The sequence below is a fragment of the Schistocerca piceifrons genome, chromosome 7, assembly GCF_021461385.2.
Source record: "Schistocerca piceifrons isolate TAMUIC-IGC-003096 chromosome 7, iqSchPice1.1, whole genome shotgun sequence".
In the NCBI taxonomy this organism is placed as follows: domain Eukaryota; kingdom Metazoa; phylum Arthropoda; class Insecta; order Orthoptera; family Acrididae; genus Schistocerca; species Schistocerca piceifrons.
Window position 1 is genome coordinate 419,702,978 of NC_060144.1, and position 23,791 is coordinate 419,726,768.

Below are 23,791 nucleotides of genomic sequence, written 5' to 3' on the forward strand. Positions count from 1 at the left end.
GGGGTATCAGTACATTACTTGAAGTCTTAAAAAACCGTTGTTAAAGTTCACAGATTCCAGAGTTGTCTTGAGATTGTAAAATGGAGTATTTCGAGTAAATTAGACAAAAGGAGACATTGTAGCATTTTCCGTTTGCGTGCTGGAAGAAAAAGTCAATACAAATGAAAAGTTGTATATTACATTTCGTAAAGTCTATATGCATTGGAGCCATTTGGCTCCCAGAATATCTTGAATTAAGAAGGATGTGATTTATATTTACTCTGTAATGCTTTATTATTGGTTGTTATCAATTCAGTTATCATGGAATTGATATCTGGAGCTATAACGGAACCCTTATGTCGTGTTACATGAAAACTATGCCTCTTGTGTTTCACAGTATGAAACATAATAAGAAAGAATACGTATTATCCCATTATTGAAAACCTATCACGCCACCAGGTTCACGTCCATCTTCTAGTACATCATAAAAAGTTTAAGTGGATAACATACAACATTGAACTCGCTGCAATCCAACATAAATATAATGCATTTGTTGATACAGCATTTATAATAAGAAACAGTCTACTCATAATCTGATTCCATAAAGTCTCATCATCTAGTTTAAGTTCTTCAAGTGGATGATAATTTGTTGTTCTTGTCGGTTTTTCTTCTTCATGTTGAAGCGAAAGGAAGAATTTATGTTGCATAGACGGGGTTAATGGGAGCAAGTTCCGAAGATTATTTGATTTATGAAGCTTATGCTTTAGATATTGCTTGCACAGAGGTAACAAGATGACATTTGTGGGATTTGCATTTTCTGTCAAGTTTTGTTTCACACAAATGCATAAGTATCTCTTTAGTGCTAATTGTTTCTGACATGTTGTAACAATTTTTCTTTTCGTTAACCAGAGAGTAACACCAAGTGAGATTCCACTTTTATCCATCTGTGACAACAATTTCACAACTACCGTGCACTGTATGCAATTCTCTCATTTTTGTGAGAAATATCACTTGTATCCCTTTGCTTCTGACAACACAAAAGTAGAATGGAGTTTTCACCCTCTTTAACAATAAATACCAAAATGTACTTAAAGTATGAAGTTACACGATTCACCAGTACAGAGCCTGGATGGGTCTTAGGTTCCAAATTGCGTTAGACACTTGTGCAAGGTACTTAACAAATTACACTTATAACAGCATAATTTAAACGACACCTCCTGCTTCCTTTCTTTAACTAATGTCTTCTTCCTTTCAATAGTTGGAGAGTCGACATTTAATAATTCAGTAAAACTATTTCAAGAATTTCCAAAGCTGCTTTTAACTGTTCATAGCTGATATTTCTTCGACTAAGAGATTTAACATTTTTCCGCCCCCTATCATTTTGCCTTACTTTTGTTGGTACTACAATGTATACTTTATCTCCTTCGGCTTCGTCTTGCGGGTTTCCTTCGTAGGTTCTATATACTTCCAATCAAAAGATTCTGATAAGTTTTGCTATCCCTGGGCACTAGTAAGACTCCTTCAGTGATTTTGTTATGACTTATCAGCTCTATTCTTACATTTAATTCTCGCATTATTATTACTTCCTTCTGGTTACTTCCTTTGTTTACCATAGACTTTTCTTCACAACAATTTAGCTACCTGTCATTCAACTCGTCAGTAGGAACACATATTGTTATAATTGCAAAATTTTGTCTCTTGATAATCACGTCAACTTTTAAGATGAAGTTATTGATCTATTCCTACAATTTAATGTTTCCTTTACAGTTATTATTAATGGAAAATGTCGCTCTCTCTTTCATGTACTACTGTACATACAGAAACAATAATTTTTAACTTCGTCTTTGTCTTCCTTAGAACTCATATACACACTATTACTTTTATAGTATCTTTAAGAACTTCTTCTGATTTAGTGGCGAACCCTTGTATACTCCATGTGACTGTAATCATTGTTCCTTGACATAGCAGCTGCGGTCTTCTGTTACGTCAAAGACTGGACTGAGAGCTTTTGCATTCGACGTTTTTCTCTGACGGAGTTCCATCAGTCACCAGCTTGGAGAATTTGGAAGTGAACTGTACTCCCTTGTCAAAACTGGCGATGGTTCCTCAACGCAGGCGTTCCTCTCCTTGTCAGCCGTCCAGTTTGGAAGGAACGCTATAACATTTTGTACTGCATTCCGCTTGCATTACCTTTACTATTCGGCAAGCTAACACAAGCTTCTCCGACTGATGGTCTATTTCAATGGTATTGAGCCTCTCCATCAGACAGAAGGTAGCAATCCTTGGAGGGCATCATATATGGAAGAGAATATTTTCATGAGGACTGCATTGAGGAAGTAATTGTTTTATGATTATTTCAGACAGATAGTGATACAGACTAGTTCGGGGAACCAAAATTAGAGAGCTGTATATTACCAAAAGTAAACAATTGTTTTTTAATACAAAGTAAATGACCTCTACATTATAATGCATTTCAGAAAGCTGGTTAGTTAGTTTGTTTCATGTACCATGGTTAATCTGCAAGATAAATCGTAATGATGTCAAACGATTCATTTTACGTTGACATCCCACATTAATATGTAGATATGGCTACATGCTGAATATTTCTAAGATTTTCTTATCCCTCGCAAAGTGGTCCAATTATCAGAGTTGGAAGGAGTTTCACAATAGGTCGAGAGATTGGACAGAGATATAAAGTCAGACACGAAACAAAAGCAATAGGTATCTGTCAATACAAACCTACTCTATTTGGGAAGACAACCGAGAGAGGTACTGTTGCGTGCAAGGATTTCAGTGAGACAAATCTTAAAGGACGTGACAAAGCTTAATTTTATCTCAGTCATGTAGACAACTAACGGAATGCAGAACATGGAAATGCTTTATCCGGAATAACAAACGTAAGATCTAAAGTAAGCAAGAATATGATCAAGAGACGACTTGTTATTACCAATGAGCAAGGTATCATTTGAAATGTAAGTGTAATATAATGTTCGCTGTATTAGTCAGCCACTGTGGCAGAAACTATCCAATATCCATCAATCCCAAATGTTGTAGTATGGCTCCACCGCAGTTTAAAGACAAGAATGTTCCCGAAGAAGACTAAAATATGAAGAACTGACGGAAAAGCATATGTTAGTTAGCAGGTGGGACATAAAAGATCAAGAATTATCCTGAAGCAGTTATATTAATGAATTAGGGTGGCAAAGGCAATTATGAAGTCCTGTAATTCTATTAGTACAGCGTTTCATGTTTTCAGTAATTTTCTGAGCAATAAATTTACCGAACAATTAGATTTTTACCAACAACTCAAACAAATCGAATTTTTCCAAATTTTATCAATTGTTCATCACATGAAAAGTATCAAAACACATAACGAGTCTTAAGAAATACGTTGAAAATTCACTGAGTACACAAAACATTGATGAAATGAATATGCTGTAATGCCTAACAAAAGTTAGTGTGAATCAAAACCACTTAAAGCTCTTGACTGATATTAACAAAAATGCATGGAAGAGTGCCACAGTAGGTGAACATTTCATACCTGCGTTATCGCAGTAGCCAGCTTAATTCGTCAGGAAAGCATGATACTTCCAATTATGTTTATCGAAACTTTAAGAGATGCAAAGGCTATGTTGGTATAATAGACAGATAAAAATCGATGGCAAATAGTTGAAACAGTTTGCATGTCATTCTTGAAAACACCAAATACAGCAAGGAAATAAGCCAAATTCTAAGATCAAAATCTTCAGCTTGTCACAGATAGACCATTACCATTTAAAATACTGTTTCTTTGTTGGTTCCCATTTCAACACTGAGCAGGCAAAATTTTGTCAGGTCACAAAGCCTCAAAATGAGATCCAAAATTTTCAGTCTGCATCTACCTTTAAAGCAGGAGAAATGGTTTACTACCTGATTCTTAGTGGATGAGCGTGGTACCAAAAGTAAACATTTCTGTCAGTCCTGTCTGGGATCTTACTTTAAAGTACGATGTGAATTTTTAACGAAGTTATGTCAATTGGTTTCCAAATGTTCTTTACATAACACGCATTGTGTTTAATCCATTAGTTTCCACAGTCCGTTAATATTGTTCGGCCGTCAATAGAGACTGTTAAATAGAATGTAGAATTGGTGGCTAGAATATTGCGTTCGAAACTCGTCTTACCTTTGTGTCACCGAGCGAGGTGGCGCAGTGGTTAGCACACTGGACTAGCATTCGGGAGGACAACGGTTCAAATGCGCGTCCGGCTATCGCGATTTAGGTTTTTCGTGATTTGCCTAAATCGCTTCTGGCAAATGCCGAGATAGTTCCTTTGAAAGGGCACGGTCGACTTTCTTCAGCCTCCTTCCCTAGTCCGACGGAACCGATGACCTCGCTGTTTGGTCCCCTCCCCCAAATCAACCAATCAACCAACCGTTGTCTCTCATAGAACATTTCATACATTTCTTCGAAATACATGTGGACAGAAGAACCTCAAGAACAATATAAACGTAAACTTAAACATAAGAAAAGCGCTATTTTCAACCCGTTTCTAGTTGTCAACTGAGTAATACTTCTACAGTACCAGATAAATAATTTGCTGATCTTGACTACAGTGTGCAACTTTACTTGCGGTAACAATTATGTGAAACGTAATCGCTAGTCAGCTTCAAATAACTGCTGTCTGACCACCAGAATGTGAGTATACGAAGTAAGCTTTTGACGTGGCTCATCTTATCATAACGATTCTGGTCATGCACTGTTACTTCAAGGCCTTATGGCGACAATGATTGTTCGTGAAGCACCTTAATTAGCAAATGATAAATAGTAATATAATTAAACAACGCAGTGAATGAGGGGCGACAAATAGTCTCTGTTTGAGGGCGTTGCTGCAGCGGAAATTCAACCAAACATGATTGTGATGAGGGTACATAAGTGTGGCATTCGTATCTCTCCGACTTTCTTGCAGTAAATGCGGAAACGTGAACTATGATGACGTTATTACCAAATGCATCCAAACAGGACCAAAGAGCTGTAATTCTTTTCACGGCTGCCGCACGACCAAAACCGACAGACATCCATCGGACAGTGAGGAATATGTATGGGACCTATACCCGTTCAAAACCACCGTTGTGGAGAAGTACACCAAGTTTCGGTACACCAGTTGATCTGCGAGGCCAGCTTCCTTCATTACGGGCAACAACAAGTAGGCAGTTGGTTATGTTATTAGGACGGACCGTGCGTAACCAATCGTGCACTGGCAAAGGACCTCGACGTCAGTTTCGGTGACATGCAACACATTATACATCAGGCATTAGGCTGCCGTAAGGTCTACAACTAGTGGATACACTGGACGCTGAGCGCCGAACAAAAAGCAAACCGTGTGGCTGTTTGCCTGAAGCACCCGATGCATTTCAGTGATGAAGGCCACACGCTCCTTGAGCACATTGTTGCAGGCGACGAAAGCTGTTAGTAGTCCTGGGAACTGTAGTGAAAGCGTCCATCATCTCATTGTGCCAATAAGTGCAAGAGCAAGCCATCTGTTGGAAAGGTGATGTACACCCCGTTCTTTTATTAGCGGGAGCCATTCATTCTTTCAAAGAACCTGGTGTATTCATCAATGTGGAACGGTACATCGCTGCACTGGACACATTACGGCGTGCAGTTAAGGCGAAACATCCGGGAACACTGCGGAAACAGGTGCTGCTGTTTCACGATAACATACTTCCCCGTGCCACAGATATCGTAAGGCAGAATTTACAAATCAAGTCTGAGACACTTGAGCGCCCGCCACGTGGTTCTGGTTTCTCGTCATACGTTTACGACGCCGCTGGTCCTCTGGAAAGTCCTTGAATGATTGACCTTTCGGACGAGGATGTGCAGCAGTCAGTTACGGACCTCTTCACGCTGCTGGACACGATGGTTGCTTCCTGAATCTGGACTGTACGGCCTTCTAGGGACACTTTTTTTATCGCCTCTTACACGAATAGTAATCATTAAACAAAAGATCGCTAAAAGCACACAACCGAACTTCAGAATTTCTAAATCACCAGAGCTACGAATACAGCCCGTTCAACAGCTGCATACAAGTCTTCTTACAGTAACAAATTCACCAAGGTCGAAATATTCAGTCCTCGATGACCCGACTTTGAGTCGAAATCCAGTCTCGAACAAATTAATATTCTAAATCCCGAACTGTAGGACACCGAAAGTATTTACAATTCCGAATAATACTCAAGCCCAAGAGCCTCCCTGAGCAAACAATACTTTACCAGAACTAACCTCAGCGACCAGAAGACGAAGACGAAAGTCCCTGAGCTCTGCTCAGCCTTCCTATTCACAAACCTCGTCATGCGAACGTTACGTTATGCTATACAGCAACTTGGAATTCGACCACAGTTTGCAGGATTCGACATAGAATGACAATTAATTCTGGCTTATTAAAAACGACATCTCACATTATTCAATTTTCACTGTACCAATAAGAACATCCTTTATTCAATTTTACACGGAACAAACGGAAATGGAGTGAAACTAATCAGCAGGAAAACGTTACTGACTACATTAGTGCAATTCTACGTTAGTCAAGTAACAATACTGGATATAAACTGCTTGACAGCTGCTAAGGAACAGAGATATTGTTGCACAGGAATAATCTAAGGTAATGATGCACGACACTAAACAAATTAAATGTGTAATACAGGTGTAATGTTATATTTATAACGGAAAATATTACAGATTTCACCACATGGGAAAACAGGATAACCGACATAAATAGCGTTCCTGTTTGACACAGATCAGACTCCCAACATAACGACCGATATCGGACTCTCAGTAAAGGATACGACTTTGTCGGATACTAACACACATTTTGCACCTGTTATTCGGGCTAGCTACCAAACTGTTGAGGAGTATATGGAGCGTATTGTCCCCTTCTGTCTCAAGGTAGTTTTCAGTTCTTACCAGGTTCGGGTCAGGAGTGTCCGTTGAGAAGGACATACCAAAAGCATCCCATTCATACGCAAAATCGTTTACGTCCGGGAAGTATGTAGGAAATGCATACGTACAGTATCTTCACCTTCCAGAGCGCCCGACACCTTAGCAATCCTGTTTGATCGGGCGTTATCGTCCATAAAAAAGAAGTCGGGACATACCGCAACCCCCATAAAGACGGACGTGATCCAGAATAATCATCCTGCAGTACCACTGTTCAATCACGTTACTTCGCGCAACGATATGAAGCGGTGTTTTTCCATTGTGCATTATGCCTGTCCACACGATAACGCCTAAGTCATGTCAGTGCGGTTCATGAACTTTCTGTTGTGTCTAACGTGTTCCTCTCTGTCTCCACACGATCTGGTGGCGAGTATCACTTGCCACAATGAAGCAGGATTCGTCGGAGAACATCACTCGGGATCACTATTGCTAACCACAACCAACGTGCTTCATAAACCAACGAATTATTTCTCGACGATGGCGTGGTTGAAGTGGGATGCTTCTAATAGGCTTCTGGGCATGCTAACCAGTCTGATTTAATCGCCGTGAAATATTTTTGGCACAAACAGGCTATCGGCAGCGGTTGCAAGGTCTGCAGCGATCTACCTAGGTGTGAGATACGTGTTCCCTTTCGCTACTAGGGGTCATATCGATCCTCTTTGCGGTATGGTGGTCCATCTACGACCACTTGTATGCTTTCGTGCTTTCGTATAGCACTTCCAAATTCAGTGGCCTTTTTTAATCGTGCGATATTTTCAGACGCATCCATTAGCACAGAAGTGACACTGTGACTGGCTTGGAAAGGTCCTGCTGTTCTTCCACGATCGTAAGCGCTCAAATGATGTTTTGCAGACATGTTGCTATACCATCCGGAATGTCACGCTAATCGGTTTCACAACAACCTTCATCAAACACCGAACTGCATGAACTATCGAATATATACTGAGCTTTTTTGCACAGGATTAGCATCAGTTAACACTTCCGAACCTCTACATTTCCTTTTACTGTCATTGATCGGGTCTTCCGCAGCAGTGGTCGCTTGTCTTCTAGCGACTAGCTTTCGTTCGTTACCAGATGTCAGTTGTTCCTAAGCAACTGTGAAGAAGTATATTAAGCCAGCACATGTCATTAAGTAAGGTGATTGATTGTAAGATAATGGAACAACTCTCTCATTCTGGCGATAATCCTTTGTGGAATGCTGGTTAACTTATCCAATAAATTATTTATAAATGGTAATTCTATTTGCAAGTTTTTTGTTTTACAATAATAGGAGTATGGTCATTCCCTAGCTGGCATACAGGGCCACTTAGGGTGTCTTTACTATTTTTTATTGATTTTAACACAATTTCTCGTGTACATCAATGTTACCAATTTCATTAGAAAAAATTTTATACACATGGTAATAATCTTAATGAGGTCATCTCACTCTCACGAATCCGACACTGCCTTTGGATTTTTTGTAGCATGTCTATAAGTAGTTTTGGTGTGTCCAGTGAATAAATTAGGTTTCCATTGTAACAGATTCAGTTTCTCGGACATCTTGCCTAACTTACTCCTCAAGCAAGCAGTGGCCCACTCTCCCCTTACCATGTCGCAGAGCCGCTGTAACACGTCGAAAGGCGCTCCCCTCGCTGCAGTAGCCGGGTCGCTCTACCGAGCAGCAGGTCTGAACTACCTGGCCCAGCCATATGACGGCAACTTGCTAGCTACACAGAGCTCAACCAAATACTCAGCATTTAAATACAATTCTCAGCACACATGCTGCTCCTCTTGCCTCAAGCGCTTCTTTTTGGCGGCCTATTTATCTACAGCTACATCTAGTGACATCTTCCATCTGTCTACCTGAAACGTCATGTATCTGAGGTTTTCTACTATGTCTATTCTCATACAACTGCACTAAGGCACTTTTATTGCTGCTAGTAAACAACGGAATACTTAATTTTCTGTTGCTGTGTTTGTTTTTGAAATTGCTATTTTAACGTGCGTCAGACTGTTTGAACAATATTCATATCACTGTCTGAACATCATAATTAATTAATTTTGATTACTGCTCCTCGTTTGCATTTCGTATTATTTTACTGGTAACAGGTGGTACCATGGGGATTTCGGAAGTTGCTGAACTGGGTGGCCACAGAGTACCAGGGATATCCCATTATTGTAACGGAGAATGGTTACGCCGACACCGGAGAACTCGATGACCAAGGGCGCATCAGCTACTATGGAGTGAGTATATACCACCTGAATTTTATGTTAAATGTATGTCAACGTCCATTTATCTCAGCAACAGATGTTTTAACCAGTATCACCGGCCGCTATGGCTGAGTGGTTCTAGGCACTTCAGTCTACAACCGCGCTGCTGCTACGGTCGCAGGTTCGAATCCTGCCTCGGCCATGGATGTGTGTGATGTCCTTAGGTTAGTTAGGTTTAAGTACTCTAAGTCTAGGGGACTGATGCCCTCAGATGTTAAGCCACATAGTGCTTAAAGCCATTTGAACCATATTAACCTGTATCGAATTATTTCAAGAGACTAGCACTAGTTCCGACTGACCCTTTCATGAATCTAAAACTATTCCTTCATCAGAAGCAAAAATCAACCTCCTGGTTTCTTATGGCAAAAAATTGTCCGAGCGTATGTATCGGGATACAAATTAAGCTAGTTAAGTAGCAAAGATGCAAACACAAAAAATGACCGACGGTACAAGAGAATTAAAGAGTACTATTACCACGCAAATATTCAACAATGAGTGGAATCTACGCAAAACCTGTATTATCATGCCAACTGTTTATGTAACAAAGTAATGGATAATTGTCACTCGACACAAAATTTCACAAATTGAGCACAAAAAGAATTTTCGGGAAAACAAGTTCAACACTAGTAAAATTAGCGCAGCGGTATTTTTTATATTCGAGAAATCCAACACTATCTGGCTGTGTATTAACAAAAAAAAAATAAAGAACGAATTATGCTGGAAGAAAAGGTCCTCATATTAAAGCCGCACACTATATGTTTCTGTATGAAATTCGGCCCAAATTTACTTCCCAACTCTGTAAAAAAATCTACATATTACGAAAACTGTAAACCCACAAACTATGATGCAATTTACTCTCGTATGCTAATCTTTGACTAAACATAACCTAATTTGAAGTGAACTGTAACTGGTCTGAAAACAACATGTGTTTATATTAGATAAACAACTGAAGTAAAACAATAAAATTTTCCACTCACCTAGCGTCCTGACAACATCGTTGCAGGCATCGTTGCAAACATCAAGCAGGCAGCGGCTAAGCCAGATTTCTTTTTTAAATAAAATTTCCGAACTAAATTCAAACTGTTACATACCGTATGGCCCAGTGAGGTAATGCGTAATAATAAACCTTCTTTCACCAGTGGAATGGGGAAAACAAGTATTCCTATGAAATGATATTCCAAGGGAACGACTGTAGAATGAAGTATGTATTCAAAAAGACAGAACAAAATTTCGCATGATCATCACACATGACGTTCGTCTGTACAATACTATGCTTAATAAAATGAATAATGATTTTATAAATGTACAATGTTAACAGTGAAGTTCTATAAAAACCAAACAGCTCAGTCAGTCGATATCCTACTGCATGACTCACGGTTGTGGGGTAGTCTTTCTCTCAGCTCTGAGCAAGTTAACTAGATCGCAATAATCATTTTGACAAACCATGCGCACAGTTCTGCAGTCTCACCTCATACTTCTTCTGTTCAAGAAAATAGCATTCTTCAAGATTTATATTCTTTTCGGCCTCCGATATATGCATCATATTCATTCTTGCTATCCTTTACATTAACTGTTCATCTAACACAGCCAACCACAAGTCAACACAGGGCTGCTGAACAAGTTCATCACCTTTTCCACTTCAACTAAGAATGTCTCGGACTCAGCAGAGACAAAGACTGTGCCACAACGAGACCAGATTTAGTTTAACACCAACATAACTTACTCTCTCTGTCTCTGACATGCACATCGATAACTTGCAAAAATAAAAGGACATGTACACGTTACAAGTAATGCACTATTGTTGACAGTATGCCTCTGGAAAATAGTATATAGCGTAAATGGGATATTTAGTGTACTTGTGCTAAACTCTTCGTGTGTGTGTGTATTTTTGTGCCTGTGTGTGTGTGTGTGTGTGTGTGTGTGTGTACAGTTACACTGGCTGTCACCCAGTGAAAGAAGGTGAACAATTCATTTCATAAGTCTAATATAATAATAGCCCTGAAGAGCACACATTATTTATGTTTATTATGTGGACATGGCCGCTTCATGGACGCTGTTCCATCCTCTCTTACCTATTCACTGAATGGAGACCACAGATCAACAAACTTGGAAACAACATCTGTGTTGATACTCTTCGTTGAAATTTTTACAGCATCGGCTACTTTTCTCAATATGCTTAAAACAAAAGTCGTCCTGATGCTCACCTAATGTGGGTTTCGTTTACTCTTCCTTTCTGTTTGCAGTTCGTGTCTATTTATCAGTTTTGCTATTGCCCACTCTCTACCTGCTGTTTGCTTTAGACACAGAAAAACACATAAACTAATGTGATGGAAAGGCGATGAGGCAGACCCAGAGTAGATGAAAATAATTTTTACGGCGGAAAATAGAGTTTTCCATTAATTGTTTCGAAGTGCTTTAGGCCTAATGTGGGGGGGGGGGGGTCTGAATAAGGAATACTCTGCTTAATCCTTTCGTCAGAGTATTGTTAGCTTTTCCTTTTGAGGTTTCTATAGCAGGATATCATACCATTTTCTCACCAGCTTCTTCTGTCATTTTTGTTTTGCCAGTCATTCAAAGCTTGAATATTCGTGTTTCAGATATAAGCAAGTGTTGTTGCGACTCCAGTATAATCCGCATGGGAACATTGCTAGATTTTTTTTTTTTTTTGTAAAGATACCCATGACCTTTGTAGCTTGAACCGAATTATGAAATAAGAAATTGTCCACCAGTCTTCTTAAGGGGAGTCAAGGTAAATGAAAAAAGAATACATCAAGTAAAATCAATTTATGTTACGTGAAGAAAATAAGCTATTTCCCTACATAATTAATAACTATTGTTTCCATCGAGTATATTTTGATTTCTCCTACCTCTGTTGGTTTGAAATCTTTTTAAGTTTCCAAGCTCTGTGCCTTTGAAAATATTTCTTATCGGCCATGAATTAATTTATCTATACTATTCATATTTTGTTAGAGGAAAACGCATTGTTAAGATTGTATTATAATTATAATTTCACTTGTTTTCATCTCATTTAAGATGTCTATCATTCCGAGTATACTACTCTAACTCTTATTTGACGTTGAACTAGTCCAGTTTCCTGCTAGATGACGCCTATATCTACTCGTTTTTCACTTACTTTCTATTTTTCTTTTCCTAAAATCGCTATGTGTCAACTGTACATTCAGTCGTTTTCTTTGTGTCCATAACTTCCTCTTAATGTTTAAAATTCGTGTAAAAGCTTCCTCCCTTAAATATTTCCATTTGTTTTGAAATTTAATAGTAACATTGTATTTTTCTGACGTCGTATTTGTGGAATTGCTCCACATTTGAATTTAATGAAACAGAGAATGACGAAAAAAAGTGCCGCATGAAACCATGCCCATCGGCAACAAGAAAATTACAATAATTCTGCATATTTGCAAAGTTTTCTGTTTCGAACTATGTGAACGATCTAGGTATGAACGAAGAGAACAGAGATTATTAGCTGTTGATCTGTACGAGAATAAGAGCAACAGAATTATTAATAACACAAAATAATTATTAGTAATAGGACAAAGAAAACATCATCAGTGAAATACAGATAAATTTAAAATACACAAGATTAGCTTAACGCCCACTGCTTTGCTCGAGTGAACTGTACGGTCGTGCAGAGATTTTTCTCTGTTTTCATTTAATGTAATTTTTATGTTGTTGATAAATTTCAGTGCCTTGGAAGTTTTCTCGCTAATTAAGGTCATATAAGTATGGTCTTTTCCGAATGTACTTCTGACCAAAAAGGGATTCTGGTACCTCGAATCTAAAATGTTTGTTAATCATGTCTTTGGTATTATTGTGCAGACATTTCCATAGCAACTTCCATCCCCTAACAAACATTTCTTTATATCTAACTGAAAAGTTAAATATCAATTTTCATAAAATACTTTTGAACTTTTTTCAGGTAACGAAATAATTTCTTAAACCTTAGGGGTTCAATTTCCAGAAACACTGAAATATATATATATATATATTTTTCTATTTCTAACCGAGAAGACAAATACGAACTGTCATGGGTGTATCGTTCGTTGAATTCCCAAAAATGCTGGAACATAAATTTTTTATTTTCTGATTGAAAAGCCAAATTGCAGTTTTTGTAGTTCTAGCTTCAAAATTCCTTTATTTGCGACATACTTTCAAAAAGCCTTTCATCCCCAATTTCACCCCCTTAGGAATGGAATTTCGGACAATCCTTCCTGAAACACGTACAATATAAGAGCCACACTCTCTTCCAAACTTCAAGTTTCTATCCATATCGGCTTGGGCTGGGCAGTGAGGAGTCAGAGAATCTGTCTGACCCTATTTCACCGCCTTAGGAGTTGAATTTTCTAAAACACTGAAACACGTATTGTATCTCTGACTGAGAAGCCAAACACCAATTTTCAAAGATACAGCTTTAAACACGATTTTGCAATGAAATAATTTTGTAAAACATTTCATCTCTTGCTTTAACCTCTTAGGAGTTTAATTTCCAAAAACAGTGACATGTGCATGTTTTATTTCTAACAGAGGAGTCATACAAATTTTCATAGATTTAGCTTCAAAAATACTTGCACAATGAAATATTCCCTTAAACGTTTTCATCCCCCATTTTACCCCCATAGTGGTTCCACTTCCAAAAAAACGAGAACACGTCTTTTTTATTTGTAACCGAGAAGTCAAATACCAATGTTCATACATGTAGATTTACAAATACTTAAGTCTTTCTTCAATAATGTTATATTTTCAAGAAAGACTTTCACCCAGAATTCATCCCCACAGGGTTTAATTTCCAAAAATACTGAAAGATATATTTCTTTACTTCTCACCACCAAGAAACCAAACAGCAATTTTCTTAAGTCTAGCTTCAAAATTGCCTTAATAGCAACATTTTGCAAAAAAAGCCCTTCATCCGTTATTTCACACCCCTTGGGGTTGTAATTTCGAAAAATTTCTCCTTAAACGACGCATGCAGTAAAAGACCCACACCTTCGCCTGATATGAAGTCAGGCAATTAGTCAGTCAGTTAGGAAATAACGTTTTATATACAGAGATGAATAACATTCTCACACGAACTTGTGAAAAGCAACTACCACATATGAAATTCTCCTGCGAGTGGACAATTTTCAAAACATCAAAATTTTAATACAGTTATATGTGTATCAATAACTTTATATTTTGCATCTAAATCAAATTCTGGCTTTATGGAGAAGCTTATTCGAATTTATGTATCCGAAGGTACGATACAGCATCGTTTGATGGAATTGCAAGAAATATTTAATGATCCGGAAAGAAAGGTTCAAACAGAAAAATTATGTGTTAATTATTATTTCATGGACGACAACCATATTAAAGACATTAACCATTCGTCACGTTTTTTTGTAATTACCACCTAACTGGCAATCCTTTACATCCACCAAACTACCTTTCTGAGTCAGTGGTCGTCAAACAACTTCCATTAATTCTTAGCTGCTTATAAAGCGCATAAGATAAAGTGACTAAAGTTTCATACTAGGTACCCACGCGTCCCTGTCTTTCTAAATGCCAAATACTCGTTTTAAAGGCGTGTATCGTGATGGAGAGTCTACTTCACAATCTGTCTCCAGATTTTTCACAATTGTTGGAAATATTTCACTGTCTTTGTTTCAGAGTTACCTGGCTGAAATGCTTAAAGCTGTCAACGAAGATGGAGTGAATGTCTTTGGTTACATGGCGTGGAGCATCATCGACAACTTAGAATGGGCTTCTGGATATGCGTAAGTCACATACGTTTCCATCTGTTTACTCATGAGGAACCTCTGAAAGTTCGACACTCAGGTACTCTGGTCCTGCTTTGAAAACCATTTGGAATTCGTTGTTGCTGTTGGACCTGCTGGCGTATGCATGTTGTTGATGTATAGAGAGTGTAATGGGTATAAGTACAGATATTTCTATTGGTGTCTGGGATCGGCATACTGAACCATATTACATCATCAGTATTTACGTCATTTGCTGACTAATAGTTGTAATTATTGCAAGTTTTTTTTGGTAGGATAGGACCTCGAAGTACCTATGACAAGAGCAAGCCACTAATGCTTATTTTCCTCTAAGGAACTGGTTACCTGTTGAAGTGTAGATGCGTGGACACAAATGGGTTAGTCTATTCCAGCAGGCATGGGCCACTTAGTGGTGCAACTACTGTTGTGCAGGACACATCACGTTGTAAGGTATGTGACGTGTTTGTGGGAAGACTGTTCGTTGCAGGCAAAAGATAAGCAACACACAAATGTGTGTACATAATAGGGAAAGGGTTACAAAAAATCTGCACTGATACCCGTTACACACTGTGTGTGTGTGTGTGTGTGTGTGTGTGTGTGTGTGTAGTGTTTTATTGACGCATTTATATACCCATATCAGAAAAAATGTTGGCGTGTTTTCAATCTCTGGCGCTAGGGACATAAATAGCTCCCTTCAAAAATTCCATTCATGACTTGCAAATGACTTATTGTGCTGGCTTTTCTGCTTCTGATGTATTTTCTAATCGCAAGGATCGAAAATCTTAGATCTTACTGTGGCAAACGAGAAAGCTGGCTTCAGATGTTGCCATTTGTAAGTTCCGAAGGGTGCATCTAACCTTGCTCTTGAACACTTTAAAACCCCGCAAACACACACACACACACACACACACACACACACACACACACACACATACACTGAGATATTAATCTCGGCACTTCCAAATACCAAACTGTCGATTCCCCGATGCCTCAGGAGTGTCCTGTCAACCGACCTATTCATTAAGTCAATTCGTGTCACTTTTTTTTGTTTCGCAGTTCGATTAAGTATCTCCTTACTAGTTATTCGACGTAGCCATCTAATTTTAAACTTTCTTATGTATCTTCACAATGATTAAGATCCTTAATTTTTCTGCTTGTTGATACTTATTCTCGTCATCTTTTCACATCCTTCCAAGGCTACATTCCATACCGTAATGTACGGAGGCCTTTAAGCATCAGTGAATGATGAAATTGATAAATTTTAAGCTATAGCTCGCTATGGTGGAATTGCATTGTAAATATCTCACTGTAATGACTTATACATGGCTGCTGGAAGAGATACTTCTGTTCTCTTAGGAACGTCTAATTTCAGCCATAAATGTCGCTAAAATTTACTCGCTGCTTGAACAATTGTAATTTATTCCATGAACTGCTGTTGATCCAATTCCGAATTTTTACAAATGAATGTCACTCCATATGAAGCATGAGAAAAGATATCTCAGTTTTTTCGTATATCCACTACCGATACCGCAAAACCATTTCAATGTCCCACCGACCAACTTACTCAGGCCATTAATCTCTCTTCGCATCTAAGCTCTGCGTGAATCTACAGATTGTACCAAATGTCTCCCTCTCTCATAGCTAATGGGTCAATATTTCTTCAACGCACAGTAACACACTTTCAGAACCACACTGACGACGCCTTCATTAATCTGTTTTGTCTAGTTTTAAAGTCGAGCATCAGCACTCTCATGTTTCAAAATTAATTTTCTTTGTTTCCCTCCACTCAACAGCACTTCTACTAATTTTTTTTTTTCGTGATCACCCCAGAGAGCCATCAAACTGGGAAGACCAAAACGAAACTCATAATTCAATGTTATCAGAAATTGAACTAAACTCCCCCATCGTGCTGTGGAGACCCCACGATGTATCATATTTTCCGAACAGCGTTATTTGACTGCTGTGGGAAAGGACAAGGGATCTTCACAAAGCTCTACCTGTCAGCATGCGGACTTAGAAGCCTCTGCTTCCTATTCAAGAAGCCCCTCAATTGACCTCTCGAGTCAAAGTGCAGTCAACCCACCAAGCAAATAAATCGGAACTGGAACCCGGATTCTCTGCAAGACAGACACGTTGACTGCTCTGCTTTGAATGTGAAGCACACACAGAGTGACAGTGAATTATATGATACAGAATCGCCAAATCATCTAAACGGTTTGCCTTAGGACGTTCAAACTCACAACTGGCCGCAGTGCATGACGGGAATTATTATGAGCATGCGAATGCAATTTGTTGTTGTCAGCCATCTGCCCGTAGAAATGTCACGGTACAGCGTGCCTGAGCGTATATTGAGTGTGGAGGCCTACTATGGGAGCAATAACAGCCCAACTGCGGCTCAAAGGAAATTTGCTACCGAGTTCAAGCCGAAGGCAACAGGTCCAAGTGCGCTAAAAATCAAGGATCTTATTCGTAAATTTGAGAGAAAGGGTAGTGTTCATGATAACAATGTTGGCAATGTCGGTCGTCTAAAAAGGGTGAAAACGCCTGAAAACATCTAGAAGACACGCGCTGTGTTTCAGACCAGGAGAAATCTATCAGACGAGCTGCACAACAGGTGCTAATCAACCGGGAGACTCTACGACAAATTGTTGTTGAAGACCTCCATCTCTTCCCATACAAAATCCAAACCCATCAGCCATTAAGCCCTAGGGCCTTGGGAGAGCGGTTGTGTTTAACCAACATTGTCCACAGAATTGACGAACAGAACTTTGATGTGAATACTGTTCACTTGGATGTGGTCGTCAATAAACAAAATTGGCGCATTTGGGGGACTGAGAATCCACATTTCACCCTCGACGGGTCACTATGTGGTGTGTAGTAACCAGTCACGGAATGATCTGTGCGATATTCCTTGATGCCACAGTGACTATCGAACGGTACGTGAACGGTTTGGAAGACGATTTCATCCTCATTATTCAAAGTGACCCTGATTTTGACAAGATGTGGTTCATGGAAGACGGAGCTCGACCACTCGAAGCAGGAGAGTGATGTCCCGCATGAGCACTTTGGGGACCTGGAGGAGCCTCTGGGGTACCCAGGGACTTCTGGCATGGGGCCCGATTAGCCGCCATATTGGCTGCCACTCACACCGAACATGTCATAACCTAAATCAGAATAAATGTAGTGGCGTTTACATGTTGTACAAAGTATGTGCATGCCTTAGTTTGTAACTAATTTAAATTTTTCCCCAATAGATCAATAACTGTCACCCTTTACATCAATCACATTGGATTTGATAATTTCATTGTACTGTTGACAACTAATGCTTATACTTCAACAACACTATACACAATTGGCAGTCGTTACATGGGAGCATGCTACGTCAATTCCGGATGAAATGTCATAATTTTTACGTCATCGGGATCATTGCCACGAGGTGTTCCATTTCGTTGTGTTGTACTGATTCTTTTGAAATTCTGTTGTTTTCGATATCGAGTAAAGGATGGATGTACAACGTAGCAACTTCTATGTTGGTTAGTATGACTGTGGTATTACTTCATGTATTAACTGTTCAAATAATAGCTCATCAATGAATCTACGAAGCTTGTAGACCTGATGGTCGAACTCGTCGATTTCACCGCATGTCCTTCTGTACATTTTTTATTCGTAAAATTTCAGACACTGATTACGCACAAAAACAGAGTTTTAATCATAAATGACAATTGTTGGTGTTAGAATAGATACTTCTCCGTAATTTAAAGCAATTTAATTTGGTTTTCAGAGTTCGAATTTTCGGACTTCCCTTGTAGGAACCTCAATGACAGTAAACGCTTCTAAGAACTGTATACATAAATACCTTAATACCAGTGTATCCGTGATAATGTCTGTCAGTAAGTTGACTTTTATTCTGTGCCATCAGCATAGAGTGAACCGTTATGTACTCTTTCTTTTTTAGATGTTGCCTTCTTTGGTTGTTCATAGGGTGAGGTTTGGCCTCTATCAGGTGGACTTCAACAGCACAGACCGAACGAGGACCCCCAAGGCGTCGGCGAGTTTTATGGGAGACATTTACAGAAACAAGACTGTCCCTGAGGAATACTTCCAGTAGCCGTTGATGTTTTAAGATCAGCCCTGTGTTGTGTCACCTGCCAACTGCATAATAAATATTCGAAGAAACTACTGATATATCTGATTTTCTTTCTTCAAATAAATTCACCTTGTTCGTATACAATCCTAGCTAACAGGACCATCAGCATAATGCGAAATATCCTGTCATCCATTATCTATTATTTTTTATTAAATCATTACTGGGTGAGTTGATTCTCTTACGTTTTTCTAAAAATAAACGTATATGTTTCTTTGTATGTGGCTAGCTGTTTCATAAATCATCTTCAAAACAGTAATACATATCTGCATAATTCAACTTTTGGTATAGATAAAAGATTTTAAACGTGGCTGAAACAGCAACTGTCGAAATTCTTCACGGTAATTGATGACAGCCAAAACAGTTGCAGGATAAAGATTTATTAAAAATTCTTGGCCACGGTTTCGGCATATATAAATATACCTTCATCAGAAGTAAAATACACTAAAATCACATCCTGAAATGGAGATTAATAAAACAATTGTGCCAAAGGTGGCGTCAGTAGTTAAAACATAGGCGAAGTACTGATAGTGAGGTGTGTTCGCATCGACCCTCTGACCATAATTATGTTGTATAAAAGGAGATGATGTTTTAACTACTGACGACGCCTTTGACACAATTGTTTTATGAATCTCCATTGCAGGATGTGATTTTAGTGTATTTTACTTCTGATGAAGGTATATTTATATATACCGAAACCGTGGTCAAGAATTTATAATAAATCTCTATCCTGCTACTGTTTTGGCTGTCATCATTTACCGCGAATAGATAAAAGATGCAGTTCGCCATTGCAAATTGCTTCACAACTTTGTCTGCAGCATTTTTTAAACTCTTAATTTACTGAGACTATAACTTCACACATACTACATTAACACAGATCCTACATCTTTTTCGTTCCTTTTTTCGAGTACTTTCTGGTTACAGCGATTTATTATCTCAATGCCACATTATCTACCTAATGCTAATCCTGATTTCTCTGACATGGCATTTCAAAGTTAATAACTTTGCCGTCAGGATTTGTAGTGATGTTGGAACCCTTCTTGATGTTCTTACGCAATATGTGGCTGCATTTAAGTGGTATTTGACTTCATCATCAGCTACATGTGAAATCCCTTTCCATACGGCATTCAAACTGTGGCATTACGTAATGTGTTAGGTTACGCACAAAGTCCGCAACGTGACGTATGTCAACATCACTGTAATGATGAAAGTGACAGCTAGACTACCGATTGTTCCTCCGATTCAATATAATGGTAAATCGGAAGAAAATATTCCGCGACAATGAAACGAATTCATTGAAGATCAGAATATTCCACAAAACTTACAGGAAGGTCGACGCTGGGCTGTCTATGAATAGCTAGTAAGAGGTGAAATATGGCAGACGGCTTATTAAAGGGGTAAATAATTTTGCAAAAGTGGAATGAAAACGCGATGAGATCGTCACGTTGTTAGTAACCGACATTAGAGGAGGCACAAAGTGTTGCAATGGCGTAGAAACAGATCATACCCCATGCGATGTCCGCTAAATGAAGCGAGAACACGGTCTCTGTAGTATTACTCCTCAGAAAACAGCCCACGTCCGAGAAAATACAGGGGGCTACTAAGCTTATGCAAAGGTATGACTTTGAAAATAAATTTTTTGCACATCGTATGGTAATTATGGGCACTGCTATTTTTTTCTGGTAAATCAGTTACTATTGTCAACAAATAATATGTGAATTTTAAAGCTTTCTTTGAAATTCCAAATACTGTAACTAATGTTTCACAAATCATTGCGGAGGAGAGGCGCATATTCTGACAACATGCTTTTTTGTTACTGAACTAACAGTCTTGGAAACGATGATAGGTAGAATATAATTCCACACCGTAGTGGCGAATAAAATTCGTAAACATACCATTTCAGAGCGGCCGGGAAGTACATCACGGGTGTCCCAGGAAGTGATGTTCAAATAATTTTACTTCTAAATCATGACAGTTTTAAATAAATATCCCTGACCATGGAGGTTTTGTTTACGAATATTTTCAAAAACTGTCTAGTTTGTGTGTGTGTGTGTGTGTGTGTGTGTGTGTGTGTGTGTGGGCGCGTGCGCGCGTGTGCATGAGCATGTGTTTTGTCACGTTTGCAATTTCAGTACGTAATGTTTAAACGCTGCTACCTATCCACAATGAAGAATGCACAGAGGTATCATAAATGATTCATTCATTCTCAAAGTTGTAAATTTTCCATTGTTTTACATGTCCAGATGTAACCGACGTATGAATGCAACCGAAAAATCACTAGGTGTGCATTTATCGCTCTACAAATGTGTTATGATTCCCCTCTGGTCACACAACACACGTCCAAGCGGTTGTCAGATTCGCTATATCCTTATGTAGCAACAGCCTGCCAACGGTCATCAAGACAGCATCGATCCGTGCCCTGAGATTTTCCAGTGTTCTTGGCAGTGGAGGTACATAAACACGGTCTAATGCGTATCCCCAAAGCAATAAGTCACGAGGCGCTATGTTAGAAAACGTATGGAGCCAAGAGAAGAGAGCCATATCATCATCTTCACCATTACACTCAATTCAGGGATGAGAAAGTCCGTCGTTTAGGGAGCAACAAACATCGACGCTTCGATCACGGTATGCCCTATCATGCTAGATGACGAAATACTCGGAATCAATAGTCAATTATGAAAACAAAAACCGCTGCTGCATATCAAGGTAAGAAGTAACAGTCGCAAGAGAAAACCTGCCCGCAAAGCTTCATTGGTGACACTCAACAGAAAACATAAACCATTGGGGAACATCGTTAATAAGTGTGAACTAATCGAAGATGTGTCTCTCACAGTGTGGTGATTAACCTTCCTAGATAAATGGAAGGTTGTTTCTTCACTCTTACTAGCTGGGAAGCGAAATGTTCATCCACAAGTGCTTCCCGAATTTTTATGCAAAATTACATCTACATCTACATTGATACTCCGCAAGCCACCCAACGGTGTGTGGCACCGTTCGTAATATTTCGGTTTTCATTGTTGCCCAAGCTGCAGACGGTACAGTCAGAAATGTAACAGCCGCTGGTAAATCTTCCACACATTTAGCTGCAGTATTCCAAGTTTCTGTTTTGTTCAGATAGTTGACTTTTTTGGACTGCGTGTCTGACACACTTCATCGGCCGGTAATTTTCTGTTAATAGGGACTAAAAGGTGTCAGAAAGATTATATAATGGTAAGACAGAGATTTAGGAACCAGGTTTTAAATTGTAGGACATTTCCAGGTGCAGATGTGGACTCTGACCACAATCTATTGGTTATGAACTGTAGATTAAAACTGAAGAAATTGCAAAAAGGTGGGAATTTAAGGAGATGGGACTTGGATAAACTGACTAAACCAGAGGTTGTACAGAATTTCAGGGACAGCATAAGGGAACAATTGACAGAAATGGGGCAAAGAAATACAGTAGAAGACGAATGGGTAGCTGTGAGGGATGAAGTAGTGAAGGCAGCAGAGGATCAAGTAGGTAAAAAGACGAGGGCTAGCAGAAATCCTTGGGTAACAGAAGAAATATTGAATTTAATTGATGAAAGGAGAAAATATAAAAATGCAGCACATGAAGCAGGCAAAAAGGAATACAAACGTCTCAAAAATGAGATCGACAGGAAGTGCAAAATGGCTAAGCAGGCATGGCTAGAGGACAAATGTAAAGATGTGGAGGCTTATCTCACTAGGGGTAAGATAGATACAGCCTACAGGAAAATTAAAGACACCTTTGGAGAAAAGAGAGCCACATGTATGAATATCAAGAGTTCAGATGGAAACCCAGTTCTAAGCAAAGAGGGGAAAGCAGAAAGGTGGAAGGAGTATATAGAGGGTCTATACAAGGGCGATGTACTTGAGGACAATATTATGGAAATGGAAGAGGATGTAGATGAAGATGAAATGGGAGATACGATACTGCGTGAAGAGTTTAACAGAGCACTGAAAGACCTGAGTCGAAACAAGGCCCGGGAGTAGACGACATTCCATTAGAACTACTGACGGCCTTGGGAGAGCCAGTCCTAACAAAACTCTACCATCTGGTGAGCAAGATGTTCGAGACAGGCGAAATACCCTCAGACTTCAAGAAGAATATGACAATTCCGATCCCAAAGAAAGCAGGTGTTGACACATGTGAAAATTACATAACTATCAGTTTCATAACGAATTATTTACAGACGAATGGAAAAACTGGTAGAAGCCGACCTCGGGGAAGATCACTTTGGATTCCGTAGAAATGTTGGAATACGTGAGGCAATACTGACCATACGACTTATCTTAGAAGAAACATCAAGGAAAGGCAAACCTACGTTTCTAGCATTTGTAGACTTAGAGAAAGCTTTTGACAATGTTGACTGGAATACTCTCTTCAAATTCTAAAGTGGCAGGGGTAAAATACAGGGAGCGAAAGGCTATTTACAATTTGTACAGAAACCAGATGGCAGTTATAAGAGTCGAGGGGCATGAAAGGGAAGCAGTGGTTGGGAAGGGAGTGAGACAGGGTTGTAGCCTCTCCTCGACGTTATTCAATCTGGATATTGAGCAAGCAGTAAAGGAAATAAAAGAAAAATTTGGAGTAGGTATTAAAATCCACGGAGAAGAAATAAAAACTTTGAGGTTCGCCGATGACATTGTAATTCTGTTAGAGACAGCAAAGGACTT

General features: G+C 39.0%; 1 protein-coding gene across 1 annotated transcript in view; it reads left to right on the top strand.

Moving 5' to 3' along the window:
- The window catches only part of LOC124805177 (myrosinase 1-like), a 113,121-nt gene extending 93,971 nt beyond the window's left edge, over positions 1-19,150 (top strand). Inside the window, exons 10-12 of the mRNA XM_047265664.1 lie at positions 9,041-9,175; positions 14,861-14,967; positions 18,949-19,150. Coding sequence (XP_047121620.1) covers positions 9,041-9,175; positions 14,861-14,967; positions 18,949-19,075 — 369 coding nt within the window. The 3' untranslated portion in view covers positions 19,076-19,150. The remainder of the gene's footprint in view (positions 1-9,040; positions 9,176-14,860; positions 14,968-18,948) is intronic.
- The last annotated feature ends 4,641 nt before the right edge of the window (positions 19,151-23,791 follow it).